General features: G+C 38.1%; 1 protein-coding gene across 1 annotated transcript; it reads left to right on the top strand.

The window, feature by feature from the left end:
• Window positions 1-1,129: 1,129 nt before the first annotated feature.
• On the top strand, window positions 1,130-9,590 carry LOC109482194 (AH receptor-interacting protein-like). The gene is made up of 6 exons (XM_019784922.1): window positions 1,130-1,261; window positions 2,701-2,880; window positions 4,265-4,438; window positions 6,213-6,300; window positions 7,913-8,143; window positions 9,211-9,590. Exons 1-6 carry the CDS (start codon window positions 1,178-1,180, stop codon window positions 9,417-9,419), a joined length of 966 nt encoding a protein of 321 aa, XP_019640481.1. The 5' UTR covers window positions 1,130-1,177; the 3' UTR covers window positions 9,420-9,590.
• Window positions 9,591-12,685: the final 3,095 nt, after the last annotated feature.

Raw genomic sequence — 12,685 nt, 5'->3', positions numbered from 1 at the left:
GAACATTAGGTGGGTTGATAAAGGCCGTTTCCATTCTTAATCTGCGGTGCTGGGAACGGGTTGTTCTGGGCCTAAGCCTGGATAAAGTGGTTAAAATCCCGTTAATGTGCCTTCTGTACGCTCGAGCTGACTCAGGATCAACTTAAAGTAACTGTACGTGCGGTCGTGTGGCGTAGCGGCAGAGTGCTCGACTCGGAACTAAGAGGTCCCGGGTTCGATTCCTGACATGCCACCGATCTTGTGCTCTTGGGAAAGGCACTTTACACGACTTTCCTCACTTCGCTCAGGTGAAAATGAGTATTGTATTGTTCCGTGTTGGTGGCGGCATTAATATAAGTTGAAACAACTTGAGTGTGCCGTCACCACGTCTTGTGATTAGATGTTGTAATATATAAAAAAAAGAACTGTACCATTGACGTGTTAGAAGAAACACCGCCACAATCACCTCTCCTTGGTAACACAGTAATAACAGGAGGAGCAAAAATCAAGGACGTTAGTACATTTTGTTTCTTTGTAAGGCCACAGCAAGTAATTTTCATGGATGACATCAGCGCGCGCATTGATTGTCCCCTGATTTAGAAAAAAAAAAAACAAGAAATTTTGTTACCCTCTGACAGTGGTCACCATGCCGAAAATGGGCAATGCTGTAACCTTGATGGCAGATAAATATGAAGAGAGGAGACAAGCACAAGGATCTGAATTTTTTTACTACTACTAAATGGATGTTGTAATAGTTGTCAATATTGTGTAACAGTTAACTTACCACAGTATATGCATCGTTTAATGTTTAACAAGGTTTATGATGTCAAAATTTGAAAATGTAAGGTGGAGGCTAGCCGGAGTCGACCTTCCACTATTTGTACCAAAAGAAACCTGCCTGACAAATTTGGAGGTCAGTATCTTTCAAATTTGTCACTGTTGGAAGAATATACTGACAAATCCAGCTTTGCAGTAGGGATAAAGTCTTGAGGTTTGAAATCAAGGTAAATGTGTTTTGAAGTGCTTGTTTCTGGTGCTTTCAGCGTAGAATTCCAATGGAAAGTCCATTTACCGGTCCCTATACCAGTCCCTTGGTCCGTCTTGAAGTCTGTTGGGTGCAATTCTTATGAAATCTCACAGGTGGCGCTGTGTCACCGCGTTCGGTGACGTATGACCAGCTCAGTAAAAAGAAACAAAGATGTCGATGTGGGAGCCTGGGGTGAAAAAACGCGTTCTGTACGCCGGTACAGGCGACGTGGTGGACTACCAGGAGGGCACAAAGGTAAGAAATCTAGCGACATCATAGTCTTACACCCTGTATAGTTCTGAATTCACCTCAGACTTCCTAGACGAAATACCTTTCGTACGATAATTTTGCTAGGGGGGAGGGGGGCGGTTCAAATGATTTGATTTTTTTTATAATAATGACTCTATTTACGTACATCATATATGTAGAAGGGCATTTTTTCTTATCTAAACTCAGGTTCAGGTCTGGATTCAACTTTCAAGTGCATAGCTATAGGTTTAGGTTCAGGTCCGGAATAACATTGTAAGTCCTATAGCATATTTCATCTGTACAATTTGTGTTGGAATAAATTTTAGCCTAGACGATACATTTACTTCACAATGTAGTGTTGATTTTCAATCTTCTGCAATATTGTTTTGTTCTACAATTCGGAAATACTTTCTGCAAATACACACTTTTAAAAAAGTCCAGGTCTAAACCCAAGGCCTTGGCAATTATATAAAATAGCATTTAGGCAAAATTTCATATGCAATATGAAAAATACACATGCAAAACTAATTGTATATTATATTATATTTTAGTCAGTTATTCATTAGTAAACACAAAAGCTCTGAAACACCATTGAACCCCTGTAGCCTGATTTTTTCAGTCTGCAAAATTGCAGCAGGTTGCATACATAATTTTTCTTCTGCAATATTGAAAATGTTTCTGAAAATGAAGACTGCAGATACTAAGTAGGTATTTCTAACACTAACAAATACAACTCAGGGCTCAAAATTAACGGTGTCCTGATGGCCAGTGACCACTGAAATTTAAGCTGGGACAACTAAAAAGACAATTTGGGACAGTTTGGGACAATAAAAAAAAAGAAGTCAACATCAGAATGTCAGCCCTTCTTTTGTTTGGCTCCAGAAAAAGCTACCCCAAATTTCCAGTTTACTCTGCAATTATAGTGTGCCTGGAAGTCAGAATGTAAGCAAAATATTTACTAGTAGCTGACTTCAAGTTCACTTCTTGAAAAGCAGGTTGGGACAGTTCATCCTCACTTTGGGAAAAATTTATTTTGGGACAGTGCTGGGACAATAGGAAAAAAGTTAGTTTTGAATTTGAGGCCTGCAACTACTTTTTTTCGTTTACGGACTTGTTTTACAAGAAGTTCTAGTAACAAAATATTGACTTCATGAACTGTAGATGAATCGTATGTTTTGAATGAATCGTATGTTTTGAATGAATCGTATGTTTTGAATGAATCGAATATAAATTTCTGTTTCATTACAAAAACAATGTTATTCTTTGAGTCTTAATACTAGTATACTTTGTTGTAGTTGTCTTCGTATACAGGATGCATGGTGTGCGGGGGAGGGGGGCGGTACGGAACAAAAGTGTTCGCAAGGAGATGAGTTCGCGACAAGATATTTGCGAAGTTAAAACTCTCGCGAACAAAAATGCATTTACAGTATTTATTTTCAACCCAGGCTGTGTTTCATTATGAGACATGTAAGTTGGATGAGCCGCCGACAGTTCTGGACGACAGTCGGTCACAGGAGAAACCCATGGAACTCATCTTCGGCAAGAAGTTCAAACTGGAGATCTGGGAGAAATGTCTGATGAGCATGAGAGTGGGGGAGGTGGCAGAGTTCATCTGTGAACCTAAGGTCAGTCAACACTAGTACTAGTACTCTCATCTGCCGAATAAACATACCCCCCGGAATAAACGTACCCCCCCGGACAAATCTTCAAAATCAAATAAACATACCCCGGAATAAATGTACCCCCCGGAAAATTACCAAAATTGACGGGTAACCTGTGTCTCTTGTACTAAAATGCACCCTTACTGATATATGCACAAATCTTTAACTGTTATTTGCAATTAGGAATTTAAATAGACAAAAAAAAAGAGCATTTAATATTTTGTTTTTTGATAAGCACCACCCATGACAATAGAACATTCATACGAATTTATGCACGCGGTGATTGCAAAAACCGGCCCGAAAATGACAAGTTTCTTGCTACAATATGCGTTTATAAACGTCTTCACGTCGATGATTTACAAGTCAATTTTTTTCACACGAAGTTGAAAAAAATTACTGGTTTTCAAAAAATTAATAAACGTACTGTGCAAAATAAGAACGTACTGGGTGGATGTTTGGGCCAAAAAAAATAAACGTACCCGTATGTTTATTTGGCAGATGAGAGTACTATTATACAGTGTTTTCACCAGGCTTTTTGAGCATATAGGGGCCCTTATGCTGTGATCTAGACCCTCTATGCTGTGATTTGGACCCCCTATGATGTCTTTCAACCAGCATAGGGGTGTTTTTTGGGGAGAATCTTCATAAATCTTGCAAGAAAATGAAAATGTAACTTTAGAATTAAGCTATAGCAAAGGGAAAACCTTAACTTCACAAAATCTGCCCCTCAAAAAGTGAGAACTTGCCTCAGGGGGTTATGAATTTCAATTTTTTGGCTCAATGTGTGACTTGCACCACAAAAGTAAAAATGTCCTATATATATAGTAACTGTACATGTACCTGACCACTATGCTGTGAAAAAATTCTGGTGAGAACCCTGTGATAGCTTTATACAATGTTAAGACAATAAGAGATGGTGTTCAAAAGTAACAAATAGTTTGGTGTAATGTAACCAGCTGCCACCGTGCCACGTGCCTGTGAAGCTGGTGTATAATAAAAATTTTGGGTCCACCATACAAAACAAAATTAATAAGTACTAGAATGAGAGCAAAAATGATTTTATTATTTTTCTGACACTTAGAATTAGATGTAATAAGATTACTAGTACTTAAGAATATGCTGTATACTACTATACATGTAACAATCTTTTTACATACGTAAACCTACGAAGGTATTTGGGTGCACCAGTGCACCCACAGAAAAAAGACTTGGGTGCACAGCTCCAAATTTGGGTGCACTAAGGTGCACATGCACCCAGTATTTCAAGCCCTGAGTATTGTTATGAATCGAAACAATAACCCAATTTTATTTATATGTCTGAACTGAAATCTTGAATTTCTGTTAACAGGTAGTTGTGCAGTACCCTGTTGTAGCGAAGAGTCTGCGGGATATCCGGCAGGGGAAACAGGACCGACCCCGACACTGCTGCGGCATGGCGTCTGACAACAGTCTGGGGTACCCTGACCTGGACCAACTGGTCAAGAACCCACAACCACTGGCCTTCATTATAGAACTGATCAAGGTTTACTGTTTACTCAGTATATTTAGGCCACACCAATTTAATTTGTTGGTTCTCGGATTTTGTCAGAAAAAACATGAAAATAAAAATAAAAACAGGTTTAGGCATCCTATTATAGCCCCAAATGCTATGATAGGAGCCATGAAGTCAACACAAAAGGTTGTGTTAATATTTAAACAATGAATTTTGAACTTTTAATCAAACCACTGCATTGATAGATGGAAACACTGCAACAGCTAGGAAGAAAAGGACTTTCCACAAATGTTGAGGGCAAAATATGAGCATTTTTGAGTTGATTCAGAACCAGAACCTTTTTTTTTGCAAATCAGAAAAAAAATGAAGAGGCGAATCCGAGAACCAACAAATTAAATTGGTGTGGCCTTAGGTCTAGGAAAAAATGTTGTGTTTCTTGTTTCCAGTCTGATCCTAGAAAAAAAAAATTTTTTGCGTGGACCCCTGCAAGGGACATAATTATTTCAAGCTGATCAACCATTTCTAGCTCCATGATCTGACACCTGAGGAATAAAACGTTGTACAATCAGTTTTCCACATAGACATTAAAAATAGAAGACTGTCCTCATGCAAGTCTTTGTTAAACTGTATTCTATTTTTAATTTGGCTCACTAGAGATTGCCAACAACTGAAAGGAAGAAGAAGAAAAAAAAGATAATTCCTACTTGTACTTCTAACCTTAATTTTTTCATGACTTAAGGCCACACCAATTTAATTTGTTGGTTCTCGGATTCGCCTCTTCGTTTTTTTCAGATTTGCAAAAAAAAAAAAAAATTGATTCTGGTCCTGAATCAACTGAAAAATGCTCATGTTTTGCCCCCAACAGTTGAGGAAAGTCCTTTTCTTCCTAGTTGTTACAGTTTTCCCATCTATCATTGCAGTGGTTTGATTAAAAGTTCAAAATTCAATGTTCAAATTTTAACCCAGCCTTTTGTGTTGACTTCATGGCTCATTCCGTAGCATTTAACTATTTTAAGCCTATAATAGGATGCCTAGACCTGTTTTTATTTTTATTTTTTTTTGCCCTGTCACTTCATATTTTTTCTGGAAAAATCCGAGAACCAACAAATTAAATTGGTGTGGCCTAAAGTTAAACAGGTATAACATTTTTTTTAGGCCAGCTTATCACAATATTAGCCAAAAGCTTGTGGTTTTGTGTTTTTAAGGCATCCAATGCAATTTCAAAGCAGTAAAATTAGATTTTTAGAGTCAGTGTTTTTTTGCAGTCAGTGTCATTCTTTTAATGCATTTACATGTGAGTTGAATTAATCCTAAATATCCCATATAGTATACAGTGTGAGGCAAAAAAATTGATGTCACTGACTAGTGGTGCATATATACTGGTTCACTGGACTTGGATCCGGACTTGTAAGAATGTTTAGGTTCATTCCAAAAAAACCTAAAAGTCAAGAACCGAGTCCGGACTTATTACCATAAAAGACCATTTCACGTACCCCTTTTCTTTCCAAACCACCTAAACCTTCCATAGATTGCAAAATCTTTGCTGCAAAATGAAGAAAAAATTGCCATCGTCAATTGGGCATCGTCAAGTACCGGCCTCCATGTTATGTGGCCAAAATTTCACCCAGACAACATTGCAAGGTTGCCAACATGCAATTTTGTGTATGCCATGGGTTTAGGTCGGGACTTACAAGTCCGGAACTGAACCTAAACCTCTGGACTTGAATCCGGACCTGAACCTAAATGTGGGTTTAGGTATGCATCACTATCACTGACAAAACTCGTCGCATGTTCCTTTGTTTAGGTGGAAAAGAAAGGAGAGTACAGTCAGGAGGCCTGGCAGATGACACCAGAGGAGAAAAAGGCTGCTCTGCCTCGGCTACAGGAGGAAGGTTGGTTTGTTACCTCTGTGAGGAGGTTATGTTTTACATTGTCCACATGTTGGTGCTTTTGCCTACCTTTATACATGTATAACTGTTATTTGCATTACTGTGACAGGATAATAATAAGGCCACACCAATTTAATTTGTTGGTTCTCGGATTCGCCTCTTTATTTTTTTCTCTCACACTCACTCACTATCCTGGTTTTGCAACAAAAAAAAAAAAAGATTCTGGTTCTGAATCAACTCAAAAATGCTCATATTTTGCCCCCAACAGTTGTGGAAAGTCCTTTTCTTCCTAGCTGTTGCAGTGTTTCCATCTATCAATGCAGTAGTTTGTTTAAAAGTTCAAACTTCATTATTTAAATATTAACATAACCTTTTGTGTTGACTTCATGGCTCCTATCATAGCATTTGGGGCTATAATAGGATCCCTAAACCTGTTTTTATTTTTTTCGCCCTGTAGCTTCATGTTTTTTTCTGACAAAATCCGAGAACCAACAAATTAAATTGGTGTGGCCTAAATAACAAGAATGTGTTGGTGGATTTTCTTGATATTTTGTATTTAAGCTACAATGTAGTGTCAGCAGGCAGATTGTTTGATCATGAGCCCCCTAGCAACTTGTTAAGGCAGCAAACCTTACAGGTTTTCTATCGTTTGATCTTCTTATATATATATATATCTATGATGATGATACAGTCACCAAATTGATGTGGTAGATTGCTGACAATGAAGTGGCAGAAGTTTGGGCCTCCTAGCAGCTTCTATGGTATTGCACCTAAGGTTCTTGTTAGGAAGTTAGAGTCAGTATGGATGAATTGGCATGTTTTTAATATGTAAGTAGCTAAGGTGGTTAATATGAGCAATCTTAGAGACTACCAGTTTTGTTTGCATGGATATATGCATAATAAATATTATATTATGATATATAATGAAAAAAAAAAATAAACAAAGAAGATGCTGGTTGCACATAAATGTTTTTAACATTTTAAGCATTAAAGCATTGCATTATACTATATCATTCAGCAGTATAATCAAAGACTGGATGCCAGAAGTTCGTACACTAAGTTACAGTGTGTGTGAACTACTATGAATGCTGTCCTTCTTGAATGTAATCAGAAAATGTTATATTCTGTTGTCACCAGTGTCCTTATAACAGTTCTCCCAGTAGGGAACAACTTCTAGTATAACATCTGTGTCCATAATTTCACCAGGGTCCATAATATCGCCATCTTGAGAAATAGTGTGCTTTAAGATATTTACTGCAACATACTTTTGGTATGTACTCCTTCACACATCAAATGTACATACCTAGGGTCTGTTGCAGTAAAAATATCTTAAAGCACACTATTTCTCAAGGTGGCAATATTATGGACCCTGGTGATATTATGGACACAGATGTTAAGTTCTAGTGTTCTACAAATTGCAACAGTTCCACAGAGTAGCTAGCATGTATTCAGAAGCCCCCACCTAGCGAGACTACAATTTTTTCTTTGCCTGTGATGGCAACATATAGATGTTTAGTAAGACCATTCGGAATCAGATTTAAAGTGTATTGAATGTACATTGCATGCTGGTGTATTTCATCATGAACTTGGTGTTTCTTCACCATTCTCCCACCAGGAAACAACTTGTACAAGTTAAAACAGTTCCACCAGGCAGCTGATAAGTATGCCGAGGCTCTGGGCTGCATCGAGCAGCTTCTGATCCGAGAGAAACCCGGAGACGCCGACTGGATGAGCCTAGACAACAGGAAAATCCCACTTCTCCTGAACTACGCCCAGTGTAAACTCATCCTGGGGGACTACTACCCTGTTATAGAACACACAACCACTGTCCTTACCAGAGATGAGAGTAAGTGCAGCCTTATAACATCAAGAAAGTTCATCAGTGTTGGTAGTTACATGTTTAATAGCCTCCGTAGTAGGCCTATAGAACTGGGGGTTTGGTGGTCTTCGGCTGTTTTCTGACTAGCACAGTTCTAAACGGGGGTAATTCAACCAGGCTGGCTATGTTGTCTACATGTACATGCAATCAGAAAATAGCACATAAAAGCTCCCAAAGACCCTGAACTTGAAGACCCCCAAAACCCCAGTTTTTGGCATGCTATGGAGGCTACATGTTTAAAGTAAATCTTCTGTTCTAATACAGAATGTTCTCACCTAGAGCTTTTCATCGATCAGTTCATCTGGTCTTTCTCGTTTAGGGTTCGAAATTCATTTTGGGGAACAGGTGCACCACTGCACCCAACCTAAAAATTGGGTTCACAGGAAGTATTTGGGTGCACTGGTGCACCCACAGAAGAAAATTGGGTGCACAGCTTTTCTGAAGTCAGTCTTCTGAGGAAGACCAGTGCTGACTGGTTCGAAGCTCTAGATAAAGCTTTTGTGTTGGAACAATAAGTTTAACCTTATAGTATAGGAGGCACATGTAATCTAGTTTGATTCAATATAATTGTTTTTTTACCTTTTATGACTAGGTTACCTACTAAGATGTCTTAAAAGAAATGTCTTTGATATATTTGCACTTCCTTGTTGGTAAAAAAAAATTAATCAGACTCACACATACTTTTTAGACTTGATTTTCATGGATGTTATTCCGAGTCGGGCTATGTTAAGCCGAACCGGTATCCTCCATATACATGTAGTAATTGTAAAATAATCACTCTGTATTTGCGGTAGCAAAATTTGGCATTTTGAGAAAACTGTTCACGGACCTACATGTTCACAGTGGTGGCAGGAACAAAAGGAAGTCAATGAATTACTTGTTCGCGGTAATGAAAAAAATTGTGGTATAAATTAAAGTGACCGCAAAAACCACAAATGTAAAAGTGCAGCAAATATAAAGTGATTTACAGGATTTCCCTTTCCAACACATCCAGATGAGTTTTTATGCTAACACATGCAATTCTTCCCCCACAGGGAACGTAAAAGCGTATTTCCGGCGCGGGAAAGCCCACGCGGCCGTCTGGAACGAGAGAGAAGCGCAGGCGGATTTCTCCAAGGTATTGGAGCTGGACGCAAGTCTGAAGGGAGCCGTGAGAAAGGAGCTGAAACTTCTAGAAGACAGAATAAAGTCGACTGAGAAAGAGGAGTGGGAAAAGTTGAAAGGAAAGAATGTGTTTGGATAATAAATGTGTTACCTACGGCTTTAGTGAAAAAATCATTCCACCCAATTTTTCTTTTGTTTGCATAATATATACAGTCAGGGCTGAAAATGCCACCTGCATAAAAAATTATGAAGGTTATTGCAGGTAAAATTGGAGCTGTACAGGTATTTCTGATGTCTACCTACACCTAACCTGCACTGGTCCATGTACTGGGTATATGCAGGTTAGTGCTGGTAAAATTATCTGTTAGGCCACATCAATTTAATTTGTTGGTTTTCGGATTCCTCTCTTCATTTTTTTCTGATTTGCAAAAAAAAAAAGATTCTGGTTCTGAATTAACTAAAAAATGCTTATATATTGCCGCTAAGAGTTGAGGAAAGTTGTTTTTTCCATCTATCAATGCAGTGGTTTGATTTAAATTCAAAATTCATTCTTTAAATATTAGCCAAGCTTTTGTGTTGACTTCATGGCTCCTATCGTAATATTTAGGGGAACATGTATAATAGGATGGCTTGACCTGTTTTTATTTTTCATTTTTTTTGCCCTGTCGCTTCATATTTTTTCTGAAAAAATCCAAGAACCAAGGAATTGAATTGGTGTGGCCTTATAAAATGATTCAATATGTCCAATGTATATGCTTCCTCTATGTAATGGCAAGGATTTGGTTGATATAAATACTAGTATATTGCTAGCATTCTTACAAATTAATGATAAGACTACTATAAGAGCCATACATTTTTCCAGTATTTCCATATACATGTAGTTAGCAACTAAAATATTAAGGAACTTCTTATTAAGGTAAAAGAACTTTAATGATACTGCAGAATATTAACATTCATTTTTACGATTCTGTTTTAATTTTTGACAGCATGCTGTTACATTTGTAAGTGTTAGTCTTATGTTTTTTACTCATGGATTTGAATTACCTCCGTAAAGTGGAGGTATTGTTTACGTCATACTCTGTGTTTTCAAATATTGCCAGTTTTCATATTTAATAGCAATTTGTTTTGGCAACATGGCAATCAAAATACACTATCCAGTATTGTTAATATTAAATGGTAATGCTGTAATGTTGCAATATTTTATACACTTTCACAGTTACTGAGGGAACTTTGCTTTAGCAGGTAAAAAAAATGGCAGAAATTTTTAAGTACTGTGAGGTATTATATATATTTATGTTCGCCTTCCCAGAAGTAAAACATTGATTCGTTTCCTTTTCCACCAAAGGTCAATGACCCGGACCAGACGTCTGTCACCATGGTAACTAGTGTTGTAGCAGACACCCGGTACCCTGTGGTGTTGGGCTACTTTATGTAGCAAGTTGCAGGACAGAAACGGACTCTTGTCACCATATTTATGAATCTGTTTGAGGAAAAATAAACAGAGCAGTAGATTGTTATGTTCGACCATGTGAAGGTAAACATTATACATTTGCTTGGCAAATGTTACCTTTCTAGTTAAGTACATGTATCCACTTAGGCCACACCAATTTAGTTTCTTGGTTAACGGATTTTTCCAGAAAAATAATGGAGCGGGCGGGCGAAAAAAAAAATAAAAATAAAACAGGCCTAGGCATCCTATTATGGCCCAAAATGGTACGATAGGAGCCATGAAGTCAACACACCAGGCTGGTTCAAAATTTAAACAATGAATTTTGAACTTTTAATGATACCATTGCATTGAAAGATGGAATAACTGTAACAAGTAGGATGAAAACGACTGTTTTCAACTGTTCAGGGCAAAATATGAGCATTTTGCAGTTGATTCTGAATTTTTATTTTTATTTGCAAATCAGAAAAAAATGAAGAGGCGAATCCGTTAACCAAGAAATTAAATTGGTGTGGCCTTAGTGCTATGAAGGATAAGGCCTTATAGTACCTCTAGCTAAATAAAGACAATCAGTATGTTTCTTATGTGTCCGCGTGCAGTTAATTCAGTAGATTTGTGAGTACAACCTACGTCATCAAAATGTCAACCAACCAGGGACAGTAATTCGTTCTAGCATCCATTAGGCCACAGCAAGTAATTTTTATGGATGACATCACCGCGCGCATTAATTTTCGCCTGATTTTGGAAAAAAAACCAAGAAAGTTTGTTGTCTTCTGACAGTGATCAACATGCCGAAAATGGGCAAAGATGTCTGTTGCCATGCCGGAAGGTGGATGACAGATAACTATGAAGAGAGGAGACATGAAAAGGCTCTGATTTTATGTTTTGTTTCTTACTTTGATACAGTGATATGTAATTTTGACTATATATATGTATATGTGATGTTCCCACTGAATCAACACCATTTGTACAATGATTGAGCCAAAATTTTAGAATGTAGGAACCTTGTTTTTTCGGCCCGTCTTGTTTTTGTTTTCGCCCGCTCGCATTAGATTTGGAGTCTGAGGAGGATGTCATCCATAAAATTTACTTGCTGTGGCCTTAGGGAGGTCAATGTGAACCTAAGGCCATGTTGATTTGATTATATGGATGACATCCTCCGGGAGCCCCAAAACTGATGCGCGCGTGCGAATAAAAAAAAAGTTTTGCAAAAAAAAAAGTTCTTTTCATTATGAAATCTACGTGGTCATGAGGGTTGAGCAAATGGCACAGAATATGGTTTGGCGAATAATCTAGTCTTCAAGTTCATTTCTTTACAATTTCGTCTTTTTTCGTTTGATTTTGGCGTTCTACGACATTGGTATAGTTTTTATTAATTTTTTTTTGTAACTAATGGTATATTTTTGCTCATTTTGCAACTGTTTTGTACAATGTACAGTATGGTTGAAAACTTTTTTTTTTTTTTGGAAACGGCCTAAAATTCATGCGCGCGCGGATGTCATCCATATAATCAAATCAACATGGCCTAACTGAACAATAGGCAGATTACATGTATAGCTCAGGATCATTTATAAAGTCCCTGTGTGTGGTCGTGTGGCGCAGTCGGTAGCGCGTTCGACACACACCCAAGAGGTCGCGGGTTCGCATCCTGCCGATGTCACCGATCTTGTCAGCGCCCTTGGGAAAGGCACTTTACACGACTTTCTTCACTTCACTCAGGTGTAAATGAGTACATAGCTTCGGTTAGGGACATCCCTAGGACGTTAAATGGAGGTCACGTGTTTGGGGAATAGTGAAAAAAACAGCTCACTCTATCATTGAAATCCTCACAAAAACGCAGAAATGCCATTTCAGAAGGTTCAATTTCAAAATTTCCCGGGGGAGCATGCCCCCGGACCCCCCTAGGAACCGGGCGTCTTCGGCGCTCACCTAGCGCCTACGGCGCTCGCTGGTGGTCC

Source organism: Branchiostoma belcheri, unplaced genomic scaffold (genome assembly GCF_001625305.1).
Source record: "Branchiostoma belcheri isolate BF01 breed outbred unplaced genomic scaffold, Haploidv18h27 scaffold1, whole genome shotgun sequence".
NCBI classification, from domain to species: domain Eukaryota; kingdom Metazoa; phylum Chordata; class Leptocardii; order Amphioxiformes; family Branchiostomatidae; genus Branchiostoma; species Branchiostoma belcheri.
This window is presented reverse-complemented; position numbering and strand designations above follow the sequence as displayed.

Coding starts and splice junctions, on each gene's coding strand:
- LOC109482194 (XM_019784922.1), top strand. CDS start 1,178: ATGTCGATGTGGGAGCCTGGGGTGAAAAAACGCGTTCTGTACGCCGGT. Junction 1,262..2,700: donor ACTACCAGGAGGGCACAAAG/GTAAGAAATCTA, acceptor TTTTCAACCCAG/GCTGTGTTTCATTATGAGAC. Junction 2,881..4,264: donor AGTTCATCTGTGAACCTAAG/GTCAGTCAACAC, acceptor TTCTGTTAACAG/GTAGTTGTGCAGTACCCTGT.